The sequence below is a fragment of the Mustela erminea genome, chromosome 20, assembly GCF_009829155.1.
Source record: "Mustela erminea isolate mMusErm1 chromosome 20, mMusErm1.Pri, whole genome shotgun sequence".
Lineage (NCBI taxonomy): Eukaryota > Metazoa > Chordata > Mammalia > Carnivora > Mustelidae > Mustela > Mustela erminea.
In genome coordinates this window covers 26,130,020-26,142,416 of record NC_045633.1, presented here as the reverse complement: position 1 = coordinate 26,142,416, position 12,397 = coordinate 26,130,020, and the positions used below count along the sequence as shown (strand labels likewise).

At 58.2% G+C, this 12,397-nt stretch overlaps 1 protein-coding gene across 4 annotated transcripts in view; it reads left to right on the top strand.

The window, feature by feature from the left end:
* The window catches only part of MAD1L1 (mitotic arrest deficient 1 like 1), a 314,493-nt gene that overhangs the window by 4,427 nt on the left and 297,669 nt on the right, over positions 1 to 12,397 (top strand). For all 4 annotated transcript variants that reach the window (XM_032326714.1, XM_032326715.1, XM_032326716.1 and 1 more), the window contains exons 3-9: positions 1,193 to 1,333; positions 3,338 to 3,517; positions 6,088 to 6,212; positions 7,053 to 7,134; positions 8,038 to 8,168; positions 8,255 to 8,369; positions 9,982 to 10,043. In XM_032326714.1, the coding sequence (XP_032182605.1) occupies positions 1,193 to 1,333; positions 3,338 to 3,517; positions 6,088 to 6,212; positions 7,053 to 7,134; positions 8,038 to 8,168; positions 8,255 to 8,369; positions 9,982 to 10,043 (836 nt within the window). The remainder of the gene's footprint in view (positions 1 to 1,192; positions 1,334 to 3,337; positions 3,518 to 6,087; positions 6,213 to 7,052; positions 7,135 to 8,037; positions 8,169 to 8,254; positions 8,370 to 9,981; positions 10,044 to 12,397) is intronic.

Below are 12,397 nucleotides of genomic sequence, written 5' to 3'. Positions count from 1 at the left end.
TTGCTGACATTTGGGGCTGGAGAATGCTTTGTTTGGCAGGACTTGCTTCTGCCTTATAGGATGTTAGGGGACATCCCTGACCTCTGCCCACTGGAGGCTGGTAGCAAACACTGGCTCTCACCCCCACTTTTGACAGTCAGCAGTGTCTCCAGATGTCGCCAAATGTCCCTGGTGGGACTGAGAACCTCTCGCTGTAGTCAAGTGTTTCTCAAGCTGCAGTGTGCCTGAGAGTCCCCGAGACTCTGTGTGGAAGGAAGTGCCTGGTTGGGCATCTGTGGGGTGCAGCCTGAGCTTCGGCGTTTCTTTCTACCGCCCGGGAGCTGCTATGTTAGTAGCCATCCCTGGAACGGTCAGGCTGTGGTCCATATGCGGATGAGGCCTTGGCACACTCACTGGTTCCGTGAAACTGTTTGGTGTGTCTTCTGAGGCCCTTCCAGGCTGGACATCACCTTTATGTATCTACCCTGCATGCCAGCCCAACTTCTAAGATGGCTCTTAAGTCCCTGGTGCCTGGTGGACCAAACTTTCTCCCACTAAAATGGTTTCGTGGCAGCAGGATTTTGCCAACATGTCAGCCTGAAGATGGTGGGCCTGACTTACTCAGAGCAGGAGAGGGAGTCTACATATGGGGGTTCTCCCTTATTGGTTTTGGAGGTGGAGAGGGCCACATGGCAAGGGATGTGGGTGGTCTCTGGGAGCTGATAGCAGCCTGGGGCTGATAGCAAGGAAGCGGCACCTTAGTCCTCCTGTGTGTGGAAGAGGATCCCAAGGTCCAGGTGAGTTTGGAGCCTGGCCACCCCTGTTGATTTTAGCCTGTGAAACCCTGATCAGACAACCTGGCCGGTGTGCCTGGCCTTCTGCCCATAGACCCTGACTGATAACAGGGGGTTTTAGCTGCTAAGTTTGTGGTAATTTGTTACACGGCAATAGGAGACTAACATGCCCTTTTTTCTAGAATGAGCCTACACACTGTCATCTTAGAACCTACCTTTTTTTCCTGTTGTTATTTCCTCTTTGTCTACTGCTTCCTCCCACCCACTTTCCAGCGAAGGGCCCCGCATCTACCCTTCTTCCCCAAGGCTGAGTATGGGCCTTGTTGGCGGCAGGAGCTCAGTGTGAGTGTTGGACAAGCCGCTCCCCTATTTGGCACAGCTGCTGAGGGTTCTCTTTCCCCCGGGTGTGACCTGGTCAGCTGGAGGAACGAGCGGAGCGGATCCGTTCCAAGTCCCAGGTGGTCCAGGTGGAGCGGGAGAAGATGCAGATGGAGCTGAGCCACAAGAGAGCACGAGTGGAGCTGGAGCGGGCGGCCAGCACCAGTGCCAGGTGCTACGAGGTGGGTGCGAGCAGGTGGCCCCGGTGTTGGGGCGTCGTGCACGGTGCCTGCCAGGCCATAAGGCAGGTGAGCCTGCTGGCTGGGAGCCTGGATGCTCTGCCTCTGGGCTACTGGGGCTGCCTTGTTAGGCCACAGATACCAGCTATGCTTGATGTCCTTGAGGGGGCAGGGCGCAGGGGATGGCTGTCCACCACGTGTGCCCGGCCAGGACGTGCCTCTCTGCTGGGCTGCCTGTTCTCCCTTCTACCCCCGCCCCACCCAAAGAACTGGGGTGTAAACCCAGCAGAAATACCAGGTACTGCAGCGTGACAGGCTTAGAAAGTCATGGGGTTGTGTCATCCCAAGTCCAGGCCAGACCAATCTTGCTCACGTGGTCATAGGGCCTCAGAGCCAGATCTCCAGTCTTGGGGGTACTTTCTCTTGTCCCCAGCTCACCCAAGGCAAACTGGGCAAGTGCCACCCCCATTACCTAGGGAATGTGCTTGGTTTCTACTGAGGTCGTAAATCCCTTCCTTCGGTTCGATCAGCAGCACTTTGCAAGAGGTTTTCAATAAGTGCTCATGATCTGTGGAAATGCTGCCAAGACTTGGGCAAAGCGTTGGACCAGCAAGTCTCTGACCTGCTTACGCTTTCCCCAGCTGTAGATGTCTGGCCTCATTCTGGCCTTATGTGGCATGTTTGTGTGCTTTCCTGGTCCTGTAAAAATAGCGATGTCTTCAGGTATGTGAAGCTAACTGGGTGTATTTGACCCTAATATGCAGGCTTCTGGCTGTGGTGTGCCATGTGGGTCTAGTAGCCCAGGAACATGGCTTGTGAGTGGGTCCTGTGGCCTTGGCATTGCACCCAGGCCTTCCTCTTAAGATGGGGCTTTAGTTCATGTTCTGGGTAATCTAAGGAAGGATAGTCCCGTAGGAAGTGGTGGGAAGGGACAGGCTGTGGGAATCTTGCTGCTCTTGAAGGTGCATTATTAGGGCTGCAGGTGGCACCAGGGGCCATTAGATGGTAGGGATAGGGGGTGTTGGTGCTATTGCCCTTGCTCTCAGGCAGACAGCAGGGTAGAGCTATTGGAATTCTCCTGTGCCATTAGTCCTCCAAGGGCAAGACCGGTCCGGGCTGTCCTTGGTCTCCAGAGTGCAGTGCAGGCCGTGGCACCTTATATGTGCTCAGAATATGTTGGAATGAGTTGGAGGAGTGGATCCTTGCGTGGTTGGTGGAAGTCTTTTCTTGGGGAAATCGAAGGGTGTAGGGCTGAGTTAATCCCGGGTCCTCGAGGAGCTTTCCCTTCCCACCCACAGACATGGCTGAATGTGACCCAGAACCATGTGAGCCGGTGGCTTTCAAATTGTCCCTTTGAGCCTTAGACATCTATCATGGTTTTTCAGGGGCTGCCAGTTTGGCTGTTGGTGGGGATCTCAGAACCTCTCAGATGGAGACATTTTGGTTGTTGTCTGAGGTCTAGGGACCTGCAGGGACTGCCCCCTGCATACTTGGGACGGGCAGTCTGAATAGAGATGCTAGGTTCCTCTCTGGGGTGGGTTGCTCAGGGCCCTGCATTGTGGAAAGAGGCCAGACTTGCAGTTCCCTCGAGCAGGCCATGTCCGTCTGCATTCATTCAGCATTTCTTGGTGCCCGGCTGGAGAGGCCTGGTCTGAGCACCGGCTCGGGAGTGCGGGGGGTCTCCTGCTGCACCGCCTCGCAGGGAGAGGCCAGGGGTCAGCAGCATCAGGTGCCCAGTCGGTGGTCCCTTTGCTTCTGGGGATGAGGGTGAGCTCCTAAGTGGCTGACTGCTGACTCCCTAGACCCCCACCCCCGCCCCGTCCCACCCGGGTCCATCAGAGGGAGAATGAGGAGTCTCAGTTTTGGGGCTGCCTTCCCAGTATCAGACGGTCTGCAGGAGAGGATGTGCCTGGAGACCTCAGCTCTCGTGGTGTGAGCGGGGCCTCCTGCATGACTGGCACCAGGGTCGGGGGGTCTCTGTCCTGCTCACTCTCTCCGCTCTGGCAGCGCGAGGTGGACCGCAACCAGGAGCTGTTGACGCGCATTCGGCAGCTGCAGGAGCGGGAGGCTGAGGCGGAGGAGAAGATGAAGGAGCAGCTGGAGCGCCATAGGCTGTGTGAGCAGAGCCTGGCCGCTGCCGGCCAGAAGCTGCGGGAGAAGGAGGACGGCCTTGCTGCCGCCGGGGAGGTGAGGGCTGTCCCGGAAAGGGGGCGTTTCTCGGGGGAAGGGCATGGGTACCCTGGGGTGCTGGGCACAGTCTTCTGCCTCCTTGCCTTTTGTGCGCAGTGTTCCGGTCGTCATAATCCTAGTAAAAATACTCATTTTCCGGGGCACCTGGGGCACATCTCCCTTCGGCTCAGGTCATGATCTCAGGGTCCCAGGATTGAGTCCTGAGTCGGGCTCCCTGCTTGGTGGGGAGCCTGCTTCTCCTTCTGCCCTTTCCCCTGCCCATACTCCTGCTCTCTCCCCGCTCCCTCAAAAAAAAGTGAACCCAACTTGTTTTCCACTCTGTGGCCTTCATAAATCAAACACCTAGCATTTCATCATTTAAAAACTTGCCCCACGTTTTCTCAGCATATCCTGGTAAATGTACATACGAGCACATGTATGTAGTGGGTAGCAGGTAGCTTTTGGCTTCTGTTACTGATTTTGACGTATTCCCAGGAGTGGGGTTCTGGGTCTCCAGGGACAGTGTCTGGCTTTTGCTACCAGTTGCTGTGTGGTCTGGCAGTGTTGTTGAGGGCCCTGGTTTCCTTGTGGCCTTACCTGTCATGGATGGTGGTATCTTCTGGAAATACTTGTATTCCCCACCCCACCTTTCCGAAGATGTAAGTGTCACCCCTGGATTTGCATTTCTTTGATTATTAGCAGGTGTGTTAGTATTTGAGAACGTCTTTGAAGCCAGCACACAGAGGAACTGTAGTCCTTACTGTCTTTACCAGTTGAAGGTTGTATAAATTTTAGAAACAGAGCCCAAACACTGCTGCTGGTGGAGCTTGGACTCTCCTGACCTTCCCTGTCCCTCTGCTGTGGCGCTGCGGATCACAGGTGCAGTGAGGAAAACGATGAAGAGCTGCCTGGGGAGGGAGCAGGGCGCGGGATCATTGGTATTCTGTCTCTGCGTGCTTTTCTCTACTTGATAGATCTCGGGAAGCAGGCTGCAGGTTATTTTTGCCTTGGCAATGCTGGGGAGCATGTTAAGGTTGTTCCTACATCTGTCTTCTGATGTGGATGTTGGCAGGAGAGGAGCTGTGATCAGCCTCAAGACAAGTCCCCGTGTCACCCTTGGCTTGCCTCGGCTGTGTTCTAGAGGCTGGTCTGGGGCCCACGGGGGAAGGCAGGGCCTGTGCTCTGTTCAGTGAAGAGCGAGCCCTTGCCACACAGGTTGCAAAGAGGATGAGAGAGGGGTCCAGGGTGGGGAGATGGCGCCAGTTGGGACAGAGGACCGTAAATTTTGTTTCTGTTTCTTTGTACCTTCTTGGAGAAGCCTTCCCTGGTGACTCCATCGTCACCGCCCCCACATGCTCTCTCTCTCTCCACCTAGCCTGGCTCTTGTGCTCGTCACTGGGAAGTCCTCTTGCTGACCGCCGGGCTTCCCTACAGCCGGGTCTTGTGTGTGGCCGGCCGTCTGACCCTGTGTCCTGCGCAGCGCCTGGTGTCCAGGATGTGTTAATTAGATTCCCGAAGACTTCTTAAAGGCTGTTTTCCTAGTCAGATGTAGTTTCGTAGCTTCATTCCTCTGTGATGCCCAGGTTGATGGGCATCCTTGGAACAGAGCAGACCATGCAGATGGATGGAGCGCAGGAAGTGGACGGCCTGTGTCGGCCTCCCCTGGGGAATGTGGTTCCTGGGTTGGCATGGGCCCCTGGGTCAGGTGAGAGCGTGTCAGGCCTCCTTGTTGGCAGGGGTGCCCTGGAACTGCAGGGAGTTTGCTGGACCAGGTCCCTGTCCTCCACTCTGGGAGGTTATTTATAGGGACGTTTCTGAATGGGCTTCCCTGGTGGTCTGGTCGGTGAGTGGCTTCCCCTGGGAAAGCCACAGACAGAGAACAATCACCAGATGGTCACTAGGAGGTCACCTGGTGAGGGTACGTCTGATGCAAGGGTGGCAGGTCTGTCCCTAAAAGTCCTGAAGTTTGGCCCTGGGCCAGCCTCCCCAGCCCCAGCTTTTTGGCCGAGAGCATGCCTGCACTTTCCCCAAGGGTGAATGTCTGGCCCCGTTCTTGCCTTCTGTTTGAGAGTATGAGGTTCGCAGGGCGTTCCCGTGGCCCCTCCGTTCTGAAGATGTCCTCAGTCCCCTGCTTCTGACGTCTTGGCAGGCCCTGGCTGTGGTTCACGGGGAGTGTTTTATCTGGGGTGGGGGTGTGATAGGGGCTCATTCGGGGCGGAGAGGCCAGGGCATGTGTGGAGGGAGACCCACACAAGCACATTGGACATAAGTGAGGATCCCAAGTGACAGATGTCACGGGGCACAAGGCTGTCTCGGCAGGCAGTCCATCACTGAGACCCAGTGGTTTCCCATTTGCTTGAGGGAAAGTGAGGCAGGCTGCAGGCCGGATACTCTGGGGCTGGATTGAGGGGTGGTGTCTCCTCCCAGGTCGCATTTTGTAAAGGAGAAGGTGGCTTGGTCCCTGCCTGCTGGAGGGGGTGGCCAGTGCAGGCTCTTTCGAAGGCATTTGTCCTTGGGTGTGTGGGTCAGGAGCTCACATCTGCATATGCGTCACAGCCTGTAAGCAGCTGTGCCCCCTGCCCCTCCAGACCATCAGCACGCTGAAGGGGAGGGTCTCCGAGTTGCAGTGGAGCGTGATGAACCAGGAGATGCAGGTGAAGAGCCTGGAGTCTGAGAAGCAAGAGCTCAAGGAGCAGCTGGCCTTGCAGCACAAGTGAGTGGCTGTGCTGGGGTAGGGCCCTGTCCCAGTACCAGATGAGCCTGCTCGAGGGTCGCCCTGGGTCCAGTCGGCCTGAAGCCTTCTGGGGCCGATGCTGAGCTGTGTGTCCGGATGTTACTGGTGCGGGAGACCGTGAATGGAAAGGCCCGGGCTCATCCTCCTGTGCCCTCTGTGGTCTGAGCACCGGGTGACCATGTGTGCTGTCCACACTGAGCCTGGACAGATGCCCTTCCAGTCTGTCCTCCCCATCCATGGGCTGTTGGCTGCCGGCGTAGGGGCCACTGAAGTGAGGACAATGAGTGTTTTAAATGTTCTGGGAACAACACTTAATGTTGTTAGTGACTGGGAGCAGTCATTTCTTCCCTCCCCGGGGACTGGGATGCCTGCTTGCAGAGAAGCAAAAAGCGAGGCTTTAAAGGCTATGTGGGGCGCCTCTGGGGCGCCTCTGGGGTGGGTGGGCTGTGGGGCTGTCCAGGCGGAGGCCACGTTCTGAGCGCGCATGGAATTCTCTCTCAGTGATCTAGGCCTTTCCCTTCACAGGTGGTGTCCTAGGAGAGCTTTGGACTCTCCTGGGCCGGGTTGGGGGTGTGGCGGGGGGGCGGTTATGGAAGGGCCCTCGTCTGTGGCCCTCGTCTTTGCTAGGGTGTGCAGCAAAGGCGAGGGAAGAAAGCTGGGGGTGTCTACTTAGCCAGCACCCCAGCACCCCAGTCTGAGGAAACCGAGGCCACAGTGCTCTGGGGCCTGGGGCCTACTCAGGAAAGCCTCCAGGGTGAGGGCAAATGCTGGCTTTACCACCTACCTCTTTCTGCACGTGATGTGCTTTTCTCTCGACAGGAAATGTCAGGAGGCTAATCAGAAGGTTCAGGAGCTCCAGGCCAGCCAGGAAGCCAGGGCCGACCAGGAGCAGAGGATCAGGGTGCGTTACTCTGTTTCAGGAGCAGGCTGTACCTGCGGGGTGTCCTGGTGGTGGTCTCAGCCATCCTGCCGCTTTAGCTGGGGCTTGCTTGGGTGTCCAGGGACCATGAGTGGCCCGTGCCCACTGTAAACTATTGACACGGTTGCTCATCTCTGTGTGTGCCTTGCCTGTGCTTGGGGCTGGGGCTGCTGCCCCCCACCTCCCTCCAGCTTTTCCTTCTTGTCGGGCCTCCTGGCTCCTCCTGCCTCTGCTCGCTCACGTGCTGTTCTCCTGCTCTGGGGCCTGCCCGGCTCTGGCACCTCACTCCTGCTCAGTCCTCTGGCCCGCCTGCCAGAGTGTGCTTGCCTGCGTAATGTGGTGCCTGTTTTTCTTCCAGACCTGATGTGCAGAGACCTTATCTGTGTCCTGTGTCACCTTGTGCATGCTGCTTGACTCTGTACCTGGCACAGAGCTGGGCCCTATTAATGTTTGTTGACTGACTGATTTGGTCCTGATCTCATGCACTGAGCTTGTTCAGTGACTTGTCACTGATGGATGCCAGCTGTCCCCAGTGTGTCTCAAGGGGACTGCAGATGGCAAAGGAAAGGCTGTCGTCAACGTGGAGAAGACTCGCTTGTTCCACGGGTGCTAGTGTGGCAGGAGCGGATCTGGCAGGGGAAGAGCGCTGTGTCTTACCGATGTGTTTATTTAGGGAGCTTTGGCTGCCTGTCCTCGGATAGGTGTGCACCAGGGCCCCAGCCCCGAGGGCAGGGTGGCACGGAAGTGTGACCCCAACCTGTAACACCATGTCGGGGGTGTCCCTGGAGACCAACACAGACGTGGCACAGGGGTACACCTGGTATTTTGGAGGGGGGCCGGGCCACAGTGGTCAACTTTGTCCCCTCTGTCCCTGGCCTCATTCAGGATCTGGAGCAGAAGCTGTCCCTGCAGGAACAGGATGCCGCAGTCGTGAAGAATATGAAGTCGGAGCTGGTGCGGCTGCCCAAGCTGGAGAGGGAGCTGAAGCAGCTGCGGGAGGAGAGCGCCTACCTGCGGTGAGGCGGGCACAGGCTGGGGCCAGGCTGTGCTCCTCCTCTCAGGCTTGTGGGATTTTGAGGGACTTTGTTTCTGTCCCTGCCAGGGAGATGCGGGAGACCAACGGGCTGCTCCGGGAGGAGCTGGAGGGGCTGCGGCGGCGGCTGGGACGCCAGGAGAAGTTGCAGGAAAGTCTGGTCATCCTGGAGCTGGAGAAGGAGGTGGGGTCTGGGGGGGACAGTGGGCTGTTCCTTGTGGGTGTCCTTTGTCTGTGGGATCCTGGGGTTTCAGTCTGGCATTCTGGTTCCCCCACCCTGAAATGTGGAAGTGCTGGACTGGTGTGGTGGGATGAAGAGTGGCCACAGGACTGTGGTGTCCCGTGCGGACGCTCATGAGCCGGTCGGCGGTGGGGAGACTCGGCTGGGTGAGCACAGGGGGCCAGTGGTCATGCATCCCCATGTGGGTGGGGGACACAGGGCGGGGAATCAGGTGATGTGGGGAGGACCCGACCCCCTTCTCTGTGCGCACATGAGGGCGCAGAAGCTCTGTCTCGCCCAGTGCACACGAGGGACACGGGCATTTAGCCTTTTGGCCTCTGGCCCTGGGTCCTGCTGTCCCGTGCTGCGTCACTGACAAGCCGCGGGCCCTCTTTGTCTCCTAGGTGGTGGGAGTGTGCTGGTAGCTGCTTGCACTTGGCCAGACGGGCAGCCTGTGGCCTCACAGGGTGGGAGCCGAGCTCCTCTAGGATGCTGGCTTACATGCGAACTCCACCTGAGGACGCAGCTCCAGACCGAGCAGTGTTTCCTCTGGGCAGTTCTGAAATTGGTTAAGATCCGGTCTCCAGAGTCACGCTGCCTTTCGTGAAATCCTGCCATGAATGCTTGCTGGCTCTGTGACCCTGGGCAAGTTACCTAACCTCTCTGTCTGCCTATGTAATGAGGAGTAACGGTGTTTGCCCTGCAGGGTTGTGAGGGCTTAATGAATTCACGTCCCCTGCTTAAACAAGGCCTGGCCCTTGGTAGGTGGTCGCTGAGCATCGGCTCTAGTGACAGAGTCGTTCACCAGCCTGTGCACCGCATGTGAAAGGGCCATCGAGTGAGGGCATGAATGCAGTGAAGCCAGCAGGGCGCTTGGCCCGGTTGGAGGTGGGGCAGGCCAGACAGAGATGCATGGTCCTCGCCCTGACGTTTCTTACGTCTCTGGAAGAGGTGGGGAGGACTCTAACGTGGGACGTGGGTGAGCGTGGGAGAGTGTGAGATGCAGGATCAGGCAGCCCCACGTGCAGTGCCAGGTGGGACATGTCCCACCTCCTGTTCTCCCTGCGGGGCCCCCGGCCCTAGTCGGCCCTGTCTGCTGAGAGGAACGCGTCTGCCCTGGGGGCCTGGCGTCCCTTGGAGCCCCTGGAGCGTGGGAGAGGCAGCACATTCCTGTGGTTTCAGCACTCAGGTCTGCCCTGCTGTTTTTATGGGAGCAAGCCCGAGGCTCTTTGCCACCCCTGCCCCCACTCGGTGGTGCTTTGTGCGCTGAGACTCTGACCTGACTCCATGGGACGAGGAACGGGCGAGGCGCTGAGCCTGCTTGTTGTGGGAGTAAGCCGTCGGCTCCTGAGCGGGCTCGGGGTGCTCGGCGCTCAGCTCAGAGATATGAGCAGGTTCTTCTGAGGGATCAGGGAGATGTAACATCCTCCTCATTGCCGTCACTTTTGTGGGAGGCTCCTTGGTCTGGGGACTGAGGTGGGGTCGCGTGATGAAGGGCTCCAGGTAGCTGCAGAGGCCTTGGAAGGGAAATACTGGGGTTACAGTGCTCTTAGCATTCACCTCCCTGTTTTTCCAGAAGCTGCTGGCAAAACTGCAGAGCTGGGAGCGGCTGGAGCAGACCACGGGCTTGAGCATCAGGTAGGTGGGGGTTGGAAGTGCCTCGGGGTGCTGGGCCAGTGGTCACGGCTGGGAGCGCGGCCCTGGCTCCCTGGCATTGCCAGAAGCCACCCTGCTAGAGTCTGTCGGGGCGGCTCTGGCCAGGGATGCTTAGGTCAGATGAGGTACTTACACTGTTGGGTGGAAACAGGACCGAAGTGACCCTCTTGCCGAAGTCCTAATAGCTTCTTTATTTAAGGTCGGCTGGCAGAGCGCTGGCAGGGATCTGATAGCCCTGGGGTGTCAGGCTTTCTGAAAGGACATCTTTGTGGATGCTGAGGGAGTCATTGCTTTCAGGATAGACTATTCCTTTTCGGCAAAAACAAGCAGTGGAGATGAACTGGGTTTTGGGGGGCAGAGAGAAAACACTGTTGTGGAGGATTGTCGTGCCCTGCAGGTCCCCGCAGCAGCCTCAGCTCATCTGTAAGCTGCTGCCATTGGAGGGACGGCAGGAGGCGGAGGGGCCGTGGCGGGGCTGCCGGGTGGGCAGCTGGGGTCTCGTTCTCAGTGGGCAGGACGGCCAGGGTGGGCAGCATTCCACTGCCGCCTGCCCCTGGCCCCACACGTTCTGCTGCCCGTCATTCCGAGGGCTGCTGCCCCTCTCCCTCCAGCGTGGTTGCCTGTCTCTTGGTCCCCAGGACTCTGTGGGTCTGCTGCGGACTGGCTCTTGCCTGTAGCTTCATCATTGTGTGGTGGTTCCGGTCTGGGAGAGGGCTGGTGGGAGCTGAGTCCTTGGAGCTGCGGTGTTTCAAGAGCCTTTTGTTTTGTCCGCTTGGGTGATATTAAGACTGTAGCTCCTCGGTTGTCTTTCATGTTGCTCTGGGCAACTGGGCCAAGACTGAGAACCTTCTTTAAAGAGTTGTCCTGTGATGACACGGTCCTGCTGCTGGTTCTGGACCCTGTGGCAGTTCCCGTAAGCATTATTGACTCCATCGTGCATCCCTTGAAAGTGCCTCATCATCGGTTCTGCACGGCTGAGTCACAGGACAGACCGCACCTGCGGGCGAACCGCATCTGCGGGGCCCAGGCTCTTGGAGGGCCAGCCCAGCAGGGCCTAGCTGCTCTGTGCTTCCTCATGCTCTCTGCACTTATTAACTCACCGGAAGGCTTCCGTCCTGCTCCCAGGGAGCCCCATCAGAAGAGAAACCTCCCTGATTTCTTTCTTGTGCAGGAGATCAGAGGCCCACGCATGCCCGATCAGACCAGCTGCTGACAAGTCCGAACGCACAGCATGGGCCACAAAGCACGCAGCATCAGTCAGGCCTGGGGCTGGGGCCCAGCTGGCGGCTGTTTCTGGCCCAGAGGGGAGGTGCAGCTACTTCTCGGTCCTTTGGTCTCACTTCCAGCCTGAGTATGGCTGGCGTGCAGGGCGCTGACTGCCAGCTGGGGTGGGTCATCTGCCTGGTCGCCTGATTGTGTGTGTTGTGTGTTCAGTGGGTGGCCGGGCCCGGTGAGGGAGAGGAAGAGGGGTGTTAAGGCCCTTTGGGGTCGGCCATAGGAGAGTGGGCTATGTAGAGCTGAGGCCGGTGTCTCTGTCGGCCCCGGGCCAGGGTGCCCCTCTTCAAGTCTGTGCCTGGCTCTGGGCTGGTTTTCTTGCTGGGAGTGCAGCGCAGGCCTCACTGTGCATGTGGGGAGGAGCACAGTCCCATGCTGCAGAGCCGTCCCTTCTGAGGGGCTGGAGGCTTCTGGAGAAGCGGGTGGGGCATCCTTGTGGTCCTGGGCTCCTGGCAGCTGTTGGGGAGGGATCCTGTAGGGGCAGCTTTTCTTTCATGTGCTTTGTCACCTGTTCCTGGTCCCTTCCGGGGGCACTTTGGAAACCCCGGCCCCTCTCCTTTACCCCTATATCCACGCTAGGGTGCTCCAGGCAGCAGGCAGGCTGCCCCGCCGACGTGAGTACATGTGTCACAGAACAGTTGGTGGATCACAGACTTGTGTTTTCTCTGTCATCAGAGCCGTGTGGAGAGTTGGGTACAGATGGGTCAGCCTGCTGGGCACTGGACTTGAGTCTTGCATGACCTTGAGTGCTACGAGGAGGAGTTTGGCTCTCCTTTTTTGCTGAGTTTGGGACAGTTAGGGATTTCTGTGCAGGGACAGTGACTTGTAGGAGCCCACATCTTGTGGGATTGAATATGGTGTGGGAAACGTGCAGAGGGAAATAGGGCACAGGGAAAGGTTGGGGTCCCTGCAGGGGAAGCATGGGAGGGAGGGGTGGGCATTGGTTAGGAGCTCTGAGACTGCTGTCTGGGTGACTGGAGGTAGAACTGCCTGCAGTGGGTCCAGGATGGATGCCCTCCATCACCCTTGCCACGTTCCGTGTGCCAGGGGACGAGAGGACT